This window comes from Taeniopygia guttata, chromosome 4 (assembly GCF_048771995.1).
Source record: "Taeniopygia guttata chromosome 4, bTaeGut7.mat, whole genome shotgun sequence".
Classification (NCBI taxonomy): Eukaryota; Metazoa; Chordata; class Aves; order Passeriformes; family Estrildidae; genus Taeniopygia; species Taeniopygia guttata.
The window spans coordinates 2,033,329-2,050,979 of record NC_133028.1 but is presented as its reverse complement, the minus strand read 5'-3'; the positions used below and the strand labels follow the sequence as shown (position 1 = coordinate 2,050,979).

The window sequence follows — 17,651 nt, the reverse complement described above, 5'->3', positions numbered from 1 at the left end:
CCCTCCACGCCGGGCCCGTTCTGGCCGCCAGCTTGGCCCGGCCCCGCGGATTAGCGAGGGCGCGGCCTAAGCTTCTTTGCTGGCGCTGCCGCCCCCGGTATGGCCCGGTATGGACGCCGGCGACGCTGAGCGGCGCGGTGAAAAGCTGTGCTTGCAGGTGAGGCCGCTCGGGGCAGGGGGGGCTCGGACACCCCTCACGGGGCAGCGGCGGGGCCGGGCCGGTAACGGGGCAGGCAAGGGGGGCACCGGGCCCGGGCGGCGCTGCGTCGCCATGGCAACGGCGCGGGGGGCGGGGCCAAACGGACGGGGGCGTGGTCACGGCGGGGCTGAGCTGGGGCGTGATATGGTGGGCGTGGTCAGCGTAGAGGTGGGCGTGGTCATCGGTGCAGTGGGCGTGGTCATCTCTGGCCCCGCCCACCGCCCCGGTTTGGGGTCCTGAGCCCCCCGAACCCCTCCAGGCGGGCGATGGCGGCCTGGGCGGCCTCATCCTGCTGATGCTGACGGCCCGGCCGGCACCGGGTGATGGGGCTGCCCGCGGAGAGCCCCCCGAGCCCGGTGAGACCCCCGGGAGCTGCGGGGACCACAATGGGGTGTGGTGTTCTGGGGGGCTGCGGGGATGCTGATGGGGTGAGTGGTCCTGGGGGGAGTGTGAAGGATCCTAATGGGGTCCAGGGTCCTTGGGGAGGCGTTGATGGGCTGTGGGGTCCTGGGGGGACAGAACAGAGTCCTGGGGGTCTCAGGGTTAGGGTGGTCATGGGGCAGTGATGGGGCAATGCAGGTGCTGCCCCATAGCATGGTTCTTCAAACTGGGAGTCCGTACCCTCCACCAGGGTCCCTGCCCCACCATCCTGAGGGTCCCGTGCCCCCCAGGCGGGTCGCGGGGGCCCCTGGCCCGCTCCTTGCAGCGGGCAGAGGCCATGCTGCGCAGCGTCACCCCGGGGCTGCGCCGCCTGCTGTCCCCACGGTCGAACCGGCGCGGTGACGGCGACGAGGACGACGACGAGGACGACGAGGATGAAGCAGCATCCATCGTGCTCCCGCTGGAGCAAAGCTTCCCAGGACTACACCGCTGCCTGTGCATCTGGGAGGACCCTCGCACCGAGACCTTCCTGGGCTACGTTCGGCCCCACACCGGCAGCACCGGTGACTTTTCGGCGGACACCATCCGTCAGCGCGTGGCGGAGCGCGGAGCCGCCCTGCACGCGCTGCTGCGGCACCGCCACCAGCTCCGCCTGGCCCGCGACTTCGCTCGACGCCTCGAGGCCTCCTCGCAATTCCTGCGGCGGCTGTTGGCGCTGCCGGGACCCACAGAGACCGGGCACGCCCATCCGGCGCTGCGGGAGCTGTGCCAGGAGCTGCGGGCGCACGCGGGGCACTGGGCAGCGCTGCTGCGGCGGCTGCGGATGGATGCATGGCTGCGGGCGCTGCTGCAGCGGCGAGGCGAGGCCGTGCAGCACATGCGGCGGGCGCTGCTGGTGACGGCGCTGATGGCAGCGTGCCTGACCAGACAGCGCATCGAGGGACGGCTGCGGGAGCTCGGCAGCTCCATCCCGACCTCTGAGTGCCTGGCTGACCTCTTCCAGGGGTTGGAGATCTACAATGGCGTGGTGGAGGAGCTGAGCCCTGAGGTGACAGCCCCTGCTGCCTTCACGGTGGGTGAGGTGCTGCGGCTGCTGGCGGCCGAGCGGGGCCGGGCCGTGGCACAGAGGCTCCGGCCTCTCCTGTGGCACCAGAGTGGCACCATCAGGGACAAACAGATCCGCTGGGAGGACGTGGCAGTGCCACAACCAGCGGGGCAAGATGCGGCAGAGGAACCACCCGTGCTGGCGGCCGAGCTGCAAGCACTGTGCCAGGAGGATGAGGAGCTGATGGGACGCGTTTTTGGGGCGCTGGTGGCCTCAGCTGACAGCCTGTGGCAGCCAGTGCTGTCAGAGAGCCCTGAGCTCTGGAAGGCCGTGCGCTGGCTGGATGCCACCCACGGCCCCGTGGCCGCCACGCTGAGCGCCCGGTACCGCCCGCTGCTGTGGGAGGCGGTGGGCACCGTGCTGGCAGACAGCCCGGCCACCCCTCCTGCCACCCCCAGTGCCACTGTCACCGCGGCGTGGGAGCTGAGCCGTGCGCTGGCTGTTGGTGAGTGGGGGTGCAGGGGGTGTGGGGCTCCCTGAGGGTGTCCCTGCACTGCCCTGAGCCCCGTTGTGTCCCCACAGCCCGTGTGCCCACCGAGTGCCAGGAGGAGCTGGGGGGGCTGTGCCTGCGCCTGCTGTGCCGCAGCGTCCTCTGCAGCTGGGACACGGGTATGGGGGGCTACAGGGGGTGCAGGGGGTGGGGCGGGATGTGGGGTGCTTGGTGGATATGGGGTGAGGCAGTGGGTTGGATGTGGGGTGTGGGGTGAAAGCAGGGGGATGTTGGAGCTTTCTGGCTGTTTCTCCTCCAGATTTCACCCGTGCTCTGGGCTCAGGGCTGTCAGACAAGTGGGGTACGCTGAGAAGGGTTGGATGTGGGGTGTGGGGTGAAAGAGGGGATGTTGGAGTTTTCTGACTGTGTCTCCTCCAGATTTTACCCGTGCTCTGGGCTCAGGGCTGTCAGACAAGTGCTTGGAGGCTCCAGGGGGTTCCCCAGGGCCAGGCTGCAGCCGCACAGCCCAACAGCTCCAGCGCCTCTTCCCCGCCCTGGCACTGGCCCTGCGCTGCCTGCGCCTGCTGCCCGCCCGCCCGCACGGTGAGAGGGGTCTGGGCTGGGCCAGGTGGGTCTGGGGGTCCTCTGCGTGCTGACCCCCACCCATAGCCCCCCCCGGGGGTCTCTGCCCGCGGCTGCAGGTGCTGGGCCGGTGCCTGGCGGCGGTGGCGGCCGCCCACGCGTGGCTGACGGGCCGGGCCGGGCGGTACCTGGCGGCCTGGGCACTACCTCAGTTCCTGCTGCTCACCCAGGGGGACCTGCAGGTACGTGGGCACGGCGGGCATGGTGGGCACAGGGGTCTAGGGGGGCACAGCAAGGCTGGACTCACTCCTCCTGCTCTCCTCCAGGTGCTGAAGGCAGAGGTGGAGCAGCTGATGCTGCAGGTGAGCGGGACCTTCCCTGAGCCGGGGGACATTCCTGGGGACAGCCCCCCTGAGTCCCCATCCCCGTGGGAGCTCCAGCTGTGCCGGCAGATCCGCGACGTGGCCAACAGCATCCAGGTCTGGCGGGACTGTGGGAGGGTGGCCCTGAGGATGCTTGTGTCACCCCGTGTCACCCAGTGTCACCCCGTGTCACCCCATGTCCCAGCTCTTCTCCGGGGATGTGCTCTGGATGTTCTCCACCAGCTGCAAGCGGCTCTCGGCCGAGATCTTCGACCAGACGATGCCTCTGGGCCGGCACTGGCGGCTTGGGCCTCGTGCCGGTGGGTTTTGGGGCTGGGGGGATGTGGGGGGCATTGAGGGGCTGGCTGAACTCTGTCCCTGTGTCCCCTAGAGCTGCCCAGCTCCCCCAGCGCCTACGCGGCGGCCGCGGTGCAGGCGGTGCTGGGGCAGGTGCTGCAGGGGGCCCAGGCCCTGCCCCACGATGCCCAGGTGCCCACCCTGGCACGGGTCACCACGGCCTTCCTGGAGGCCTGGATGGATCACATCCTGACCCGCCGGATCAAGTTCAGGTACTGGGGATTGGGGGGGACACAGCCTGTGGGCAGTGCCGGGGGTCCCAGTGGGGTCCTGGGGGTCCCAGCGGGAATTTCAGAGGTCCCAGTGGCAGTTCCAGGGGTCCCAGTGGAGTCCTGGGGGTCCCAGTGGGGTTCTGGGGGTTCAAGTGGCAGTTCCAGGGGTCCCAGTGGGGTCCTGGGGTTCCCAGTGGCAGTGCTGGAGGTCCCAGTGGGGTTCTGGGGGTCCCAGTGGCAGTTCCAGGGGTCCCAGTGAAGTCCTGGAGGTCCCAGTGGCAGTTCCAGGGGTCCCAATGGCAGTTCCAGGTGTCCCAGTGGGGTCCTGGAGGTCCCAGTGGCAGTGCTGGAGGTCCCAGTGAAGTCCTGGGGATCCCAGTGGGGTCCTGGGGATCCTAGTGGCAGTTCCAGGGGTCCCAGTGAAGTCCTGGAGGTCCCAGTGAAGTCCTTGAGGTCCCAGTGGCAGTGCTGGAGGTCCCAGCGGGAATTTGAGAGGTCCCAGTGGCAGTTCCAGAGGTCCCAATGGCAATTCCAGGGGTCCCAGTGGGGTCATGGGGGTTCCAGTGGCAGTTCCAGGGATCCCAGTGGCAGTTCCAGGGGTCCCAGTGGGGTCCTGGGGGTCCCAGTGGCAGTTCCAGGGGTCCCAGTGGCAGTGCTGGAGGTCCAGTGACATGCCAGGGGGTCAGTGGCAGGTTGGGGTCCCACTGAGGGTGTCCCAGCGGGGTCACAGGGGGCTCTGGTGGCAGTGCCAGAGGCTCTGTGGGCACCTTGGGGGTCCCGGCGAGGGTCCGACAGCAGTGCCGGGATCTTGGCGGCAGTGGCAGCATCAGGGGGTCCTCTGGGCTCCTGGTGGCCATTCCAGGGGTCCCACACCCCCCTGTCCCCCTGCCAGCCTGCAGGGTGCCCTGCAGCTGCGCAGGGACTTCCAGGCCGTGCGGGACCTGGTGTGCTCGGAGCGCTCCGGGCTGCCTCCCGAGGCCCGGCGGGAGCTGCGCGCGCTCCGCGTCTTCCGGCACACGGACACGGCCCTGCGGTGCCTCCTGCAGCAACCGGGGCGGCTGCGGGGAGCCCCCCGGGGCTGGGGCGGCCTGCGGCGCTGCTGTGAGAGCGGGGCGGGGATGGGATTGGGGTGGGATTGGGGTGGGGTGGGATCCATGGAATGGGATGGGATTGGATCCATTGATGGGATGGGATGGGATGGGATCCATGGGATGGGATGGGATCCATGGAATGGGATGGGATGGGATGGGATCCATGGGATGGGATGGGATCCATGGGATGGGATCCATGGGATGGGATGGGATCCATGGGATGGGATCCATGGGATGGGATGGGATCCATGGGATGGGATGGGATCCATGGGATGGGATGGGATCCATGGGATGGGATCCATGGGATGGGATGGGATCCATGGGATGGGATCCATGGGATGGGATGGGATGGGAACAGGATGGGAACGGGGTGGGAATGGGATTGGGATGGGGATGTGTGATGGGATGGGGACAGGATGGGATGGGGACAGGATGGGATGGGAATGAGAATGGGAATGGGAATGAGAATGGGAATGGGAATGGGATTGGGAACGGGGTGGGAATGGGGATGGGAATGGGGATGGGAATGGGGATGGGAATGGGATGGGAACAGGGTGGGAATGGGATGGGACTGGGATGGGGATGGGGGAATGGGAACGGGGATGGGGATGGGATTGGGATGGGGATGGGATGGGGACGGGATGGGGATTGGGATGGGAATGGGAATGGGAATGGGAATGGGAATGGGAATGGGAATGGGAATGGGAATGGGAATGGGAACGGGGTGGGGATGGGATGGGAACGGGATGGGGATGGGATGGGAACGGGATGGGGACGGGATGGGAACGGGATTGGGATGGGGATGGGGTGGGAATGGGGACGGGGATGGGGATGGGAATGGGAATGGGAATGGGAATGGGATGGGATGGGGATGGGGATGGAGATGGGATAGGAACGGGTTGGGGATGGGATGGGAACGGGGTGGGATGGGGATAGGATGGGATGGGAACGGGATTGGGATGGGATGAGGTGGGATGGGATGAGGTGGAGTTGGGATGACACAGGGTGGGATAGGGATCAGGAGACTGTGACAAAGATGGATGAGGACAGGGAGAGGGACAAGGATTGGAACAGGGATGGAGCTGGGGATAGGAATCCCCATCAGAAGCAAGATCTGATACACCAACCCATCCATCTATCCAACCTATCCATCCCTTCCCAGGCTCAGACGAAGGCGTCCACCCCCTGGAACAATCCATGGATCCTCTGCCTGGCCTGGACCCTCTGGAGGGGCTGGGCCCAATCCCGGGGACCCCCCCGCTGGCTCCGGAGGCCGATCCCCCGTCCCGGCCCGAGTCCCCGTTCCCGGGCAGCCAGCAGCAGTGGCTGTCCCTGCGGCTGCACCGGGCCCGCCGCTGGCGTGTGCCGGGGCTGCCGTGTGTGGGGAACAGCCCCGAGGGCTGACCCGGAATAAAGCTGCAAACGCCATGGTTGTGTCTGTGTCTGAGATTTTGGGGTGTGGGGGGTGGCATCCCTGGGGTGTTACCCTGAGATTCGGGCTGGGGGTGCAGGGTGGGATTCTCTTGGGGGTCCAGGGGGATAGCTGGGGCTTCTTTGGGTACCCCCAGAGAGGCTGGGGAGGAGATTAACGGGCACAACATGTGAGGTGTGGGAATCCAGAGCTTCCCTCTGGCTGCCCTGGGACCCTGGCAGGGGTCAGGAACCCCCCTGTACAGTGCCCTCAGAGACACTGGCTGTGATCTCTGTCCATGGAAAAGAGTTTTCAATCTTACAGGATGAATTACCAGCTCTGAGTGTTTGATATGAGTAATAATTAAGTGTGGCACAGGTGCAAAAGTAAAATTTTAGGTTTCTAGATGAGGGGTCCAAAGGGGACAAGATGGAGGAAATTGGGTGTGTTTTGTCCTTTTTCTCCTTCTTCATGCCCTCCATGTTTCACTGTGGTGTTGGCATTTTTCTGTTGGTTCAGGCTGGGGACACACTGTCCAACGTAGGTGACAGATATTGGCATGTTATTGTAAATCCAGCACAGGTAGTTTGTGGTAGTTTCTGGTAGTTTCTGGCTTCTGCTTTGGCAGCGGGGCAGAAAGACAGAGACTTTTACAATCTCGGGATTATTAATACCACGGATTCCGACACTGAGGAGCGTGTTGGGGCCGCTCGGTGCCACCCGCGGTGTCATTGTCCCCTCGGGGTCCCCTGGAGGACCGAGCCTGCCCGTGGTCCTCCCGCCCGCCAGGCGGCGCTCCGCGACGGGCACGGCCACATCCGGCGCGGCGATGACGTCATCACCGCGACAGCCCTAATGGCGGCCGAGCGGCGGCGGCGCGGCGGGGATGGACCGCGGGAACGGCCCCGGGAGCGGCTCCGGGAGCGCGACGCCAAACTGCGGCAACATCCAAAGCCGCCGCGAGGCTCCGGGCGGGGCCGGATGGTGCCGGCGCTCACAGCGGCAGCGCTGGCGCTGGGTCTGGCGGCGGCGGCGGCCGGGTGGAAGCGGTGGAGCGAAGCGTCCCGCCTCGTCACCCCACACCCCGCGCCCCCCGCCGTCCCCCCTGGCTCCACCGGGCCTCTGGCATCGCCCACCTATTTCTGGGGCACCTACCGGCCTCACGTCTACTTCGGGATGAAGACGCGGAGCCCTCGCGCTGTCGTGACCGGTGAGGGGCGCGGGGGGCTCGTCCGGGCCCGTTCCCACCTTTAGGGCCGCCCCTGACACCTCCCCGCCCCTCCAGGGCTGATGTGGCTCCAACACGGCGGCAGCTTGCGGCACACGAGCGAGCAGAACGACGGCGTGGCGCGGTACGGGTGGCTGATGCACGACGGGGAGAATTTCGGGGTGCAGGAGATCCGCGATGAGGGGCTGGTGCTGCGAACCGAGTTCGTGAAGCAGCCGGGGGGAGAACACGGCGGCGACTGGAGCTGGCGGGTCACGGTGAAGATGGAGGTGAGGGGGTGAGAGCGGGAGAGGGGTTGGGATGCTGGGGAGCTTTTGTCACCCTCCTCTTCCTCCTCACCAGGGCAAGGGCCCGCCGCCTCTCCTGTCCCTCTTCTTCTACGTGGCCACGGACGGGCAGGGGACGCTGCGGCCGGTGCTGGAGAACGGGACACGGCTGGCGGCCGTGGCGGGGACGGCGGAGGAGCTCGGGGACTTCACCCTCACCTTCCTGCCCCCCACAGAGGAGGGTGGGGAGGGACCCAAGTATGCCAGGTGAGTGTCTGGGCTGTGGCCCCCAAATCCCTTCCATCTGCCCCCACGTCCCCCATCTCTGACTGTCCTTTCCCCCCAGTTACAACTTTTTGGCTGCGGGCGTGCCGGGGCTGCACCGTCTCACCGACCTGGTCCGGCACAGCCTCCGCGACAGCTCCGTGTTCTCCCCGCCGGGCCGCCCCCGCCGCCGCTTTTTCGGGGTGTCCAGCAGCGGGGGGCTGCCCGGGGAGCCCCCGCGGGGGCAGCTGCTGCTGCACCAGGTGACGCTGGAGCCGCCGGCGGCGCTGGAGGTGACGCTGGAGTCGGGCAGCGCGGCGGGGCGGCGGCGCGGGAGGCTGGCGGGGCCGGCGCTGAGCGCGGCGCTGGCGCGGCACGCGGCCGCCTTCGAGCGGCGCTTCGAGGACACCTTCGGGCTGGGGGCGCGGGGGGCGTCCCTCCCGCAGCGCCGCTTCGCCCAGGCCGCGCTCAGCGAGATGCTGGGCGGCATCGGCTTCTTCCACGGCCGCTCCCTGCTGCGCTCCGAGCTGCGGGAAGAGCCGGTGGCCGGCATGGAGGCCACGCTGTTCACGGCCGTGCCCTCGCGCTCCTGCTTCCCGCGGGGCTTCCTGTGGGATGAGGGATTCCACCTGCTGCTGCTGGCCCGTTGGGACCCCGCGCTGGCCCGTGACATCCTGGCCCACTGGCTGGACCTGCTGAACGCCGAGGGCTGGATCCCGCGGGAGCAGATCCTGGGGGAGGAGGCGCGGTCCCGCGTGCCCCCCGAGTTCGTGGTGCAGCACAGCGACACCGCCAACCCCCCGACGCTGCTGCTGGCGCTGGAGCGGCTGCTGCCCGACGCGCCCCTGCCCTACCTGCGCCGCCTGTACCCGCGCCTGACCGCCTGGTTCCAATGGCTGAACCGCACCCAGGCCGGCCCCGAGCCTTTCACCTTCCGCTGGCGCGGCCGCGACGCCGACCCCGAGCGCTTCCTGAACCCCAAAACTCTGTCGTCGGGGCTGGACGATTACCCCCGCGCCTCGCACCCGTCCCCGCAGGAGCGGCACCTGGACCTGCGCTGCTGGATGGCGCTGGGCGCCCGCGTGCTGGCGGCGCTGGCCGAGCGCCTGGGCGAGCCCGACGCGTCTTACCGCGCCATGGCCACCACGCTGAGCGACAACGACCTGCTGGACCGCCTGCACTGGGCGCCAGAGCTGGGCGCCTTCGCCGATTTTGGCAACCACAGCGCGGCCGTGGCTCTGCGCTGGCACCACCCGCCCGCCGTGCCCGGTGCAGCCCCGCCGGCCCCGCGGCTGCGCCGGGAGGTGCGGGAGGCGCCGCGGCCGCGTTTTGTCGGCGCTCTGGGCTACGTCAGCCTGTTCCCGCTGCTGCTGCAGCTGCTGCGCGCCGACTCGCCGCGGCTGCCGGCGCTGCTTGGCGCCATACGTGGGGAGAAGCAGCTCTGGACGCCCTTCGGGCTGCGCTCGCTGGCTCGTGACAGCCCCATGTACCTGCGGCGCAACACCGAGCACGACCCGCCCTACTGGCGCGGCTCCCTTTGGGTCAACATCAACTTCTTGGCGCTGCGGGCGCTGCGCGGTTACGCGGGCGCGGCGGGGCCGTACCGGGAGCGCGCGGCGCAGATCTACCGGGAGCTGCGGCACAACCTCGTGGCCAACGTGTTCCGGCAGTACGAGGCCACCGGATTCCTGTGGGAGCATTACCGGGACAGCGACGGCGCCGGGCAGGGTTGTCGGCCTTTCGCCGGGTGGTCGGCGCTCGTCGTGCTGGTCATGGCTGAGGACTATTGATGTGGGGGTGTCTTTATGTCCCCAGCCTGCCTGGCGTGCTCAGGGCCAGGGGAGGTGTTGGGGGGCTCCCCTGCAATAAACCCCCACAACTGTAGCCTCTCAGGGTGTCCCAGTGCCACCTTTGCCGCCCCAGTGCCACGGGGGGGGATGTTTTACCCCTTCACCCCCCAGCCCAGTGCACCCACCACAAGGGTCAGTGGTACTTCCACATCTCTTTAATGGTGAGAGAAGGCGCCGGGACCACCCACCCCCATGGTCTTGGGCACCCCCCAGGCAGCAGCACCGGGATCACACGGGAGGGAGGCCCCAGGAGCAGTTTGGAGGGGAGGGGGTTCCAGCAGGACCCCACCACACTGCCAGGTGGGTGTCAGTCGGGGTGAAGGGCCCCCAGGGGCTCCGTGATGAGTCCAAACCCCACTTGGGGGACTTGGTGGGGGGCTCAGACGGGCAGCACGGGTGAGCCAGGCCCCCCACCACCCCCTGCTCCCCCACATCCCTCAGGCTCGCCCTCCTCGTCCTCTAGTCCCCTGCCCACCTCGATGCCCGAATCCCCCGTGAGCCGCCGGTGCCGCCCGGGGCATCCCCCTGGCACCGCTCTGTCCCCCCCATCCTCTCCCCCCTGGGTGATGGAGCAGGGGCGGCCCTCAGCCTCACAGAAATCCGGGGGCACTTGCTTGGGGGGGCCCCCACAGGCCGGCAGCTCCTCGGGAAGGGGCAGCTCCCAGCTGGCACCGGTGCCGGTGCTGCTGGAGCCGTAGTCACGGCCGGTACTGCCACCCCCGGGGCCCGGGCACGGCTCCGGGTCCGTCTCGTCGGTTCCCGGTGCCGAGAGCGAGGAGCTGCTGGGGGAGGAGGCGCAGGAGCAGCCGCAGGAGCAGGAGCTGCAGCCCCTGGAGGAACCGGGCGACAGCGAGGGGCTCCCGGGGCTGTAGGGCGGCGGCGGCGTCCCGGGGCGCTGCGCCACTTCCTCGTACGCCGGCAGCTTGAAGGAGGCCAGCAGCCCTGGGAGGGGGACAGTGGGACACCGGGGACACGGATAAGCACCGGGAAAAACCCCTGAGACCCGAGGTGAGGCTGGGATGTGGGGCACACAGGGGATCCAGCACTTTGGGGGTGCTGAGGGTCCCGATTCACCGAGTCGGGGCTGCGATAGGGGGGAAATCGCCAAGCCCGTCACTCACGGAGGTCCCCCGAGGAGGGCGGGTACTGGCAGGCACCGTGGTAGGCGATGAGGTTGATCTCACGCTGCCGCTGCTGCTGCTGCAGGCGCAGCTTGGCCCGGCGGTGCCGGAAGGCGCAGCAGCAGCTCAGCAGGATCAGGATGGTCCAGAGCAGCCAGAACCCTGCGGGAACGGGGGGGACGCGGAGCGGGGGATCACCGTCACACCGAACCCCCGTTCCCACCGGCGGTCCGCCCGCAAACCCCCGAAGCCTCAGTCTCCCCGGGGTTCAGCTCCTCCTCAGCTCCGAGCCGCAGGACCCTCCCGCAATCCCCGCTGCCCTCCGTTCCGCCCGGTTCTCCCCCGTTCCGCCCGGTTCCGCCCGGTTCCCCCCGGTACTCACACCACAGCTCGTAGTAGTAGGTGCAGCAGCCGCTCTCCCCGCAGCAGTGCCCGGTCTCGCACACGTAGGGCCGGTTGTTCACCCCCGGGCAGAACTCCCGGGCCTGCGGGCACGGCCGCACCGTCACCGCAGCCCCGCGCGCGGCCCCCCCCAGCCCGGCCCGCCCGGTACCTGCGGGTGCTGCCGGCCCAGCAGCGCGGCCCAGGCCCCCTCGCCGCTCCCGGGCCGCTCCATGGCGCTGCCGCCGCCGCCTAAAGCCCGCCGCGGCCCCGCGCCCGCCCGGCCGCTGCCCCCGCCGCCCGCAGCAGCCGCCGCCGCCCCGTCACCGCCGCCGCCGCCGCCGCCATCGCGGCCCCCGCGGCCGCCGCCGCCGCCCGGGCCGGGGCCGTCGCCGCCGCCATCACGCCCGGCCCGAAATCCCGCCCCCTCGGCCACCGTCGGCCAATCAGCAAACGCTCCGCTGACGACAGCCAATCAGCGCCGGCGCCCCCGCCCGGCTGCAGCCAATCGCTCGCCGTCTGCCTGAGCCTCACGCCCAACAACAGAGACAAAGAAGCCGAGCTCCGCCCCCGCGCAATGATTGGCGGCCGTGGTGACCAATCGATAAAGGAGCACCGCCCCTGTGCCCTGATTGACAGCGGCGCTCGCCAATGGCGGTCCAGCCCCGAGCTCGACGGAGGGCGCGGCCTCCCGGCCCGCCCTAGGGCGGGCGCTCGGCACAGCGCGGCCAATTGGAGAGCACGAAGCCCTTCCACCGTCTGATTGGCAACGCGTCCGACCAATCAGCTTCGCCGCTGTCCTCTGGGCAATTCTCCAGCCAATGGGCGCTGCCGGAGAGCAGCGGGACGGACCATAACGCACTGAGTGGGGGGGGCAGTTGGGCTGTTCCACTCCCGGGGGGGACCGTACCACGGTGATTCCGGGGGGTGTCGGACTGTACCATCCAACAGACTCGCACACGGCGGCTCCTTCAACAACAGCTTTAATCAGCTCCAGGACCCACCTCAGGACCACCCTCAGTCCCCCCCAACCCTCCGTGTCCATGACAGAGAGCCCTGAGCCCTCTGCAGCTCCAGTGCCGGCTCTCCATATCCATCTGGAGCAGCCAGACCTCTCCATCTCCATGAGGAACCACACGAGACCTCTCCAGGCCCCTCGTGTCCGTGTGGCGTGGCCACAACCTCTGCGTCCACGCCAGAGGCTTTGAAACCCCCGTTGTGTCCCCTGGATCCACGTGGAATGTCCGGAGCTCCTCACAGCGGAGACCTACAGGTCCCTCTGCGTCCATGGGGACAATCCAGGAACGCCTCGTGTCCGTACGGCCGGGGTGATCTGGCCACGCGTCCATGGCAAAGCATCCGTAGCCCTTGAGAAGATCCATAGCCCACGCTGAGGGTCTGTAGCCCACGCCGAGGGTCCGTAGCCCATGCTGAGGGTCCGTAGTCAACACAGAGGGTCCATAGCCCCAGAGAAGATCTGTAGTCCCAGAGAAGATCCGTAGCCCACACTGAGGGTCTGTAGCCCATGCCGAGGGTCTGTAGTCAACACAGAGGGTCCATAGCCCACGCTGAGGGTCCGTAGCCCCAGAGAAGATCCATAGCCCCAGAGAAGATCTGTAGCCCAGGCCAAGGGTCCATAGCCCACGCTGAGGGTCCATAGTCAATACAGAGGGTCCGTAGCCTCAGAGAAGATCCGTAGCCCACGCTGAGGGTCCGTAGCCCCAGAGAAGATCCGTAGCCCACGCTGAGGGTCTGTAGCCCATGCTGAGGGTCTGTAGTCAACACAGAGGGTCCATAGCCCCAGAGAAGACCTGTAGCCCACGCTGAGGGTCCGTAGCCCCAGAGAAGATCCATAGCCCACGCTGAGGGTCTGTAGCCCCAGAGAAGATCCGTAGCCCACGCTGAGGGTCTGTAGCCCATGCTGAGGGTCTGTAGCCCATGCTGAGGGTCTGTAGCCCACACCGAGGGTCCATAGTCAACACAGAGGGTCCATAGCCCCAGAGAAGATCCGTAGCCCCAGAGACGATCCGTAGCCCCAGAGAAGATCCATAGCCCACACCGAGGGTCCATAGCCCACGCCAAGGGTCTGTAGTCAACACAGAGGGTCCCTAGCCCACGCCAAGGGTCCGTAGCCCACGCTGAGGGTCCATAGCCCCAGAGAAGATCCATAGCCCACGCCGAGGGTCCATAGCCCACGCCGAGGGTCCATAGTCCCAGAGAAGATCCATAGCCCCAGAGAAGATCCACAGCCCACGCCGAGGCTCCGTAACCCACGCCGAGGCTCCGTAGCCCACACCGAGGCTCCGTATCCCCCTGCACGCTCACCCCGCGCTCTGCAGCAGCTGCAGGTTGCGCCGGTAGCAGCCCAGGCTGCAGAGGGGGCGGCCGGTGCGGGCGCAGCTGTAGCGCCGGGCGTTGGTGCAGCCGGGCACGGCGCAGGGCCGGGCGGGCGGCGCGGGCGGGGCGGCGGCGGCGGTGGGCAGCGGCAGCGGCAGCCCGGCGGGGAAGGACACGGTGACGCCGTCGGCGGTGCTCCGGTAATGCACCACCGGGCAGGCGGCGGGGCGGGCGCGGCGCTCGCGGAGGGCTCTGACCTTGGCCTTGTGGGTGCGCGTCAGGCGCTCGATGGTTTGGTTCTTGCTCTCCTCGGCCTTGCGGGCCGCCTGCAGCCGCCGCCGCCGCGCCCGCTCCTCCCGCTTCTCCCGCATCTCCTCCGTCACCTCCTTGGCCTTGGCGCCCATGGGCAGCTGCAGCAGGGGTTGGCTCTGCTGCTTGTGCAGCAGCGCGCGCTGTGGGGTCGTGGTGTCAGATTTTGGGCATGGGGGGGATCTGTGGGGGTCCCCCCGGTGCTCCAAGGTGTGTCCCCAGCAGCTCTGGTGTGCCCCAAAGGTGCCAGCTCAGCCCCACAGCCCTTCCAGGTCCCTTCAGTCCTGCCTCAGGGGTGATGAGGCTCCCCAGCCTCCCCTCAGCTCAGATCCCTGAGCACCCCACACCCCCCATCCCCGCCAGCCCAGATCCCTGAGCTCCCCAATCCCCCCAAACCCTCCCCAGCCCAGCTCCCTGAGCTCCCCAGCCCAGCTCCCTGAGCACCCCAGACTGCCCCAAATCCTCCCTAGCACCCCAATCCCCCCAAAATCCTCCCCAGCCCCGCCAGCCCAGCTCTATGAGCACCCCAGCCCCCCCAAAACCCTGCCCAGCCCCTTTCAGCCCAGTCCCCTGTGCACCCCACACCCCCCATCCCCGCCAGCCCAGATCCCTGAGCACCCCAGCCCCCCCAAACCCCTCATCCCTGAGCACCCCACACCCCCAATCCCCCTCAGCCCAGCTCCCTGAGCACCCCAACTCCCCCAAAACCCGCCCCAGCCCCTCTCAGCCCAGCTCCCTGAGCACCCCAATCCCCCCAAAACCCTCCCCATCCCCCTCAGCCCAGATCCCTGAGCACCCCACACCCCCCAGCCCATCCCCAGCCCAGCTCCCTGAGCACCCCAGCCCCCCCAAACCCCTCCCCAGACCCCCCAGCCCCTACCCCCAGCCCCCCCGTGCCCCCTGACCTGCCGGGCCGTCAGGAGGGACTCGTCCACCTCCCTCTTGATGTCGCCGTTGTCATCCAGCTCCCCCCTCTCGAGGGCCGCCAACCAGCGCCGCTCCTCCTCCTCCTCTTCCTCCTCCTCCTCCTCCTCCTCCTCCCGGGGAGGGAAGCAGCCCTCGGGGTCCAGCTCGGGCAGCGGGGAGGGGGCCAGGTTGCTGTCCTCATCTGATGGGAGCAGTCCCAGGGGGTGGGCTGGGGGTCACAGCGCCCTGAGGGGTCTGGTGCACCCCCTCCCCGCCCAGCCCCCACCCTGAGCCCCCCATTTCCCCCCAGGACCCCCCTGCTCACCCAGCCAGGCCCGGTACTGCTCGATGGGGACGCTGGGCTCCTCCTCGTCCCCTGCCAGCAGAGGGGAGGGCGACGGCGAGTGCGGCCTTTCGGGGACCACCGTGAATGTGGGGACACTGCAGGGCAAGAGAGAGAGGGGTTTGGGGGGCGCTGGGGTAGGGGGACACATGGGAACACACCCTGCCTCCCCTCCTCCTCCTCCTCCTCCATTTTGCTGCCCGGGGTCTGCCCCCAGCTCCCTCCTCACCTCTTGGTGCCCAGGATCTGCCCTCCCAGCTTAATGCGGAGCCGCAGCCGCGGCTGCCGAGGGGGTTCGGGCCCCGGGGCCGGCCCCGCCTCGTGGTGGTGCCGTTTCTTGTGTTTCTTCTTGTGCTTCTTGTGCTTCTTCTTGTGGCCGCCATGGCCGCCCGCCTCGGCCTCCTGCCCTGTGAGGGGGAACGCAGGGTCAGCGAGGGGTCCCCGCGGGCTCTGTCCCGCCGGGGAGCGATCCCGCAGCGCCCCCCCGGCCCCTGCCCGGCCCCGCGCTCCCCTCACCGTGAGCACCGGCCTCCATCGCGCCGCGCCGCCAGGCCCTGCGCATCCGGCTAAGGGGGACCCAACTCGCGACGGACCCACTTCCGCCCGAACGCGCTTCCGCCCGGACTATCCCATCCGTTATTCGGAGCGGGGTGACGCTGCCCCCGCCATGTTTAAAGCGGGCACGCTGTTCGCCGCTCCGGGGGGAAAGCGGTGCCGCGGGTGCTGTGGGGCCGGGCGGGGCGGGCGTGAGGGGTGACCCTGGTGGTCTCTCACTGAAGATATATCCAAATATCCACACAAACCCCTCAAATTCCCACCCAAATATCCCAAATATCCACACAAACCCCTCAAATTCCCACTCAAATATCCCAAATATCCACACAAACCCCTCAAATTCCCACCCAAATATCCCAAATATCCACACAAACGCCTCAAATACCCACTCAAATATCCCAAAGACCCACCCAAATATCCCAAATATCCACATAAACCCCTCAGATACCCACCCAAATATCCCAAAGACCCACCCAAATATCTCAAATATCAACAGAAACCCCTCAAATGCCACCCAAATATCCCAAAGACACACCCAAATATCTCAAATATCAACAGAAACCCCTCAAATGCCACCCAAATATCCCAAAGACCCACCCAAATATCCCCAATATCCACCCAAATATCCCAAATATCCACACAAACCCCTCAAATACCACCCGAATATCCACATAAACCACTCAAATACCCACTCAAATATCCCAAATATCTACACAAACCCCTCAAATATCCCAAATATCCACACAAAGTCCTCAAGTACCCACACAAACCCCTCAGATACCCAACCAAATATCCCAAATATCCACACAAACCCCTCAAATTCCCACCCAAATATCCCAAATACCCACATAAACCCCTCAGATACCACCCAAATATCCCAAATATCCCCACAAATCTCTCATCTGAGTGTGGATCCCATCAATCCACAAAAAATCCCCATCCAGCCCCCCAAATCTCTCCCTGGGGGTGCCAGGATGGTGCCCAGGGCAGGACGAGGAGGTTTGACTTCATCAATTCACACAAATATCCCAAATATCCACACAAAACCCTCAGATACCACCCAAATATCCACATAAACCTCATAAATACTCACCCAAATATCACAAATATCCACCAAATCCCTCAAATTCTTGCCCAAATATCCCAAATACCCACAGAAACCCCTCAAATACCCACCCAAATATCCCAAATATCAACATAAACCCCCCAAATACCCACTCAAATATCCCAAATATTCACACAAACCCTCAGATAACACCCAAATATCCACATAAACCTCGTAAATACTCACCCAAATATCTCAAATATCCACCCAAACCCCTCAAATACCCGCCCAAATATTCCAAATATCGACAGAAACCCCCCAAATACCCACTCAAATATCCCAAATATCCACACAAACCCCTCAAATACCCACCCAAATATCCCAAATATCCACACAAACCCCCCAAATACCCACCCAAATATCCCAAATATCCACACAAAACCCTCAGATACCCACCCAAATATCCACCCAAACCTCCCAAATACCCACTCAAATATCCCAAATATCCACACAAACCCCCCAAATATCCACACAAATATCCCAAATATCCACATAAACCCCCCAAATATCCACCCAAACCCCCCAAATTCCCACCCGAATATCCCAAATACCCACCCAAACCCCCCAAATTCCCACTCAAATATCCCAAATACCCACATAAACCCCTTAAATACCCACTCAAATATCCCAAATATCCACATAAACCCCTCAAATATCCACACAAACCCCCCAAATTCCCACTCAAATATCCCAAATATCCACCCAAACCCCCCAAATTCCCACCACGACATCCCCGGGGGCCCTTTCCCGCCTTCCCGCTGCGGGATTTTGGGGATTCCCTTTGGGGACACGCGTGGGGCAGCCCCGCGGGGATGTCACCCGCTGGCAGATGTCACACGGACCCCCCCCCGTCCCC

At 66.3% G+C, this 17,651-nt stretch overlaps 4 protein-coding genes across 4 annotated transcripts; 2 read left to right on the top strand and 2 right to left on the bottom strand.

Annotated features, from left to right (window-relative positions):
* The first annotated feature begins 16 nt into the window (after nucleotides 1-16).
* On the top strand, nucleotides 17-6,147 carry CCDC142 (coiled-coil domain containing 142). The gene is made up of 11 exons (XM_072927859.1): nucleotides 17-157; nucleotides 459-555; nucleotides 871-2,130; nucleotides 2,208-2,294; nucleotides 2,554-2,718; nucleotides 2,785-2,939; nucleotides 3,024-3,176; nucleotides 3,265-3,379; nucleotides 3,451-3,628; nucleotides 4,521-4,729; nucleotides 5,882-6,147. Exons 1-11 carry the CDS (start codon nucleotides 110-112, stop codon nucleotides 6,121-6,123), a joined length of 2,709 nt encoding a protein of 902 aa, XP_072783960.1. The 5' UTR covers nucleotides 17-109; the 3' UTR covers nucleotides 6,124-6,147.
* An 813-nt stretch (nucleotides 6,148-6,960) lies between these two features.
* Nucleotides 6,961-9,772, top strand: MOGS (mannosyl-oligosaccharide glucosidase). The gene is made up of 4 exons (XM_032745204.3): nucleotides 6,961-7,340; nucleotides 7,416-7,627; nucleotides 7,701-7,891; nucleotides 7,971-9,772. The coding sequence occupies exons 1-4, from the start codon at nucleotides 6,986-6,988 to the stop codon at nucleotides 9,676-9,678; spliced, it is 2,466 nt and encodes an 821-aa protein (XP_032601095.3). The 5' UTR covers nucleotides 6,961-6,985; the 3' UTR covers nucleotides 9,679-9,772.
* Nucleotides 9,773-9,878: 106 nt separating this feature from the next.
* WBP1 (WW domain binding protein 1) lies at nucleotides 9,879-11,657 on the bottom strand. Its single transcript, XM_030270459.4, has 4 exons — nucleotides 11,413-11,657; nucleotides 11,242-11,344; nucleotides 10,860-11,021; nucleotides 9,879-10,680 (listed from the first exon to the last, which is right to left on the bottom strand). Exons 1-4 carry the CDS (start codon nucleotides 11,473-11,475, stop codon nucleotides 10,118-10,120), a joined length of 891 nt encoding a protein of 296 aa, XP_030126319.4. The 5' UTR covers nucleotides 11,476-11,657; the 3' UTR covers nucleotides 9,879-10,117.
* A 1,819-nt stretch (nucleotides 11,658-13,476) lies between these two features.
* On the bottom strand, nucleotides 13,477-15,896 carry INO80B (INO80 complex subunit B). Its single transcript, XM_041715593.2, has 5 exons — nucleotides 15,652-15,896; nucleotides 15,365-15,542; nucleotides 15,118-15,233; nucleotides 14,792-14,994; nucleotides 13,477-14,029 (listed from the first exon to the last, which is right to left on the bottom strand). The coding sequence occupies exons 1-5, from the start codon at nucleotides 15,695-15,697 to the stop codon at nucleotides 13,562-13,564; spliced, it is 1,011 nt and encodes a 336-aa protein (XP_041571527.2). The 5' UTR covers nucleotides 15,698-15,896; the 3' UTR covers nucleotides 13,477-13,561.
* Nucleotides 15,897-17,651: the final 1,755 nt, after the last annotated feature.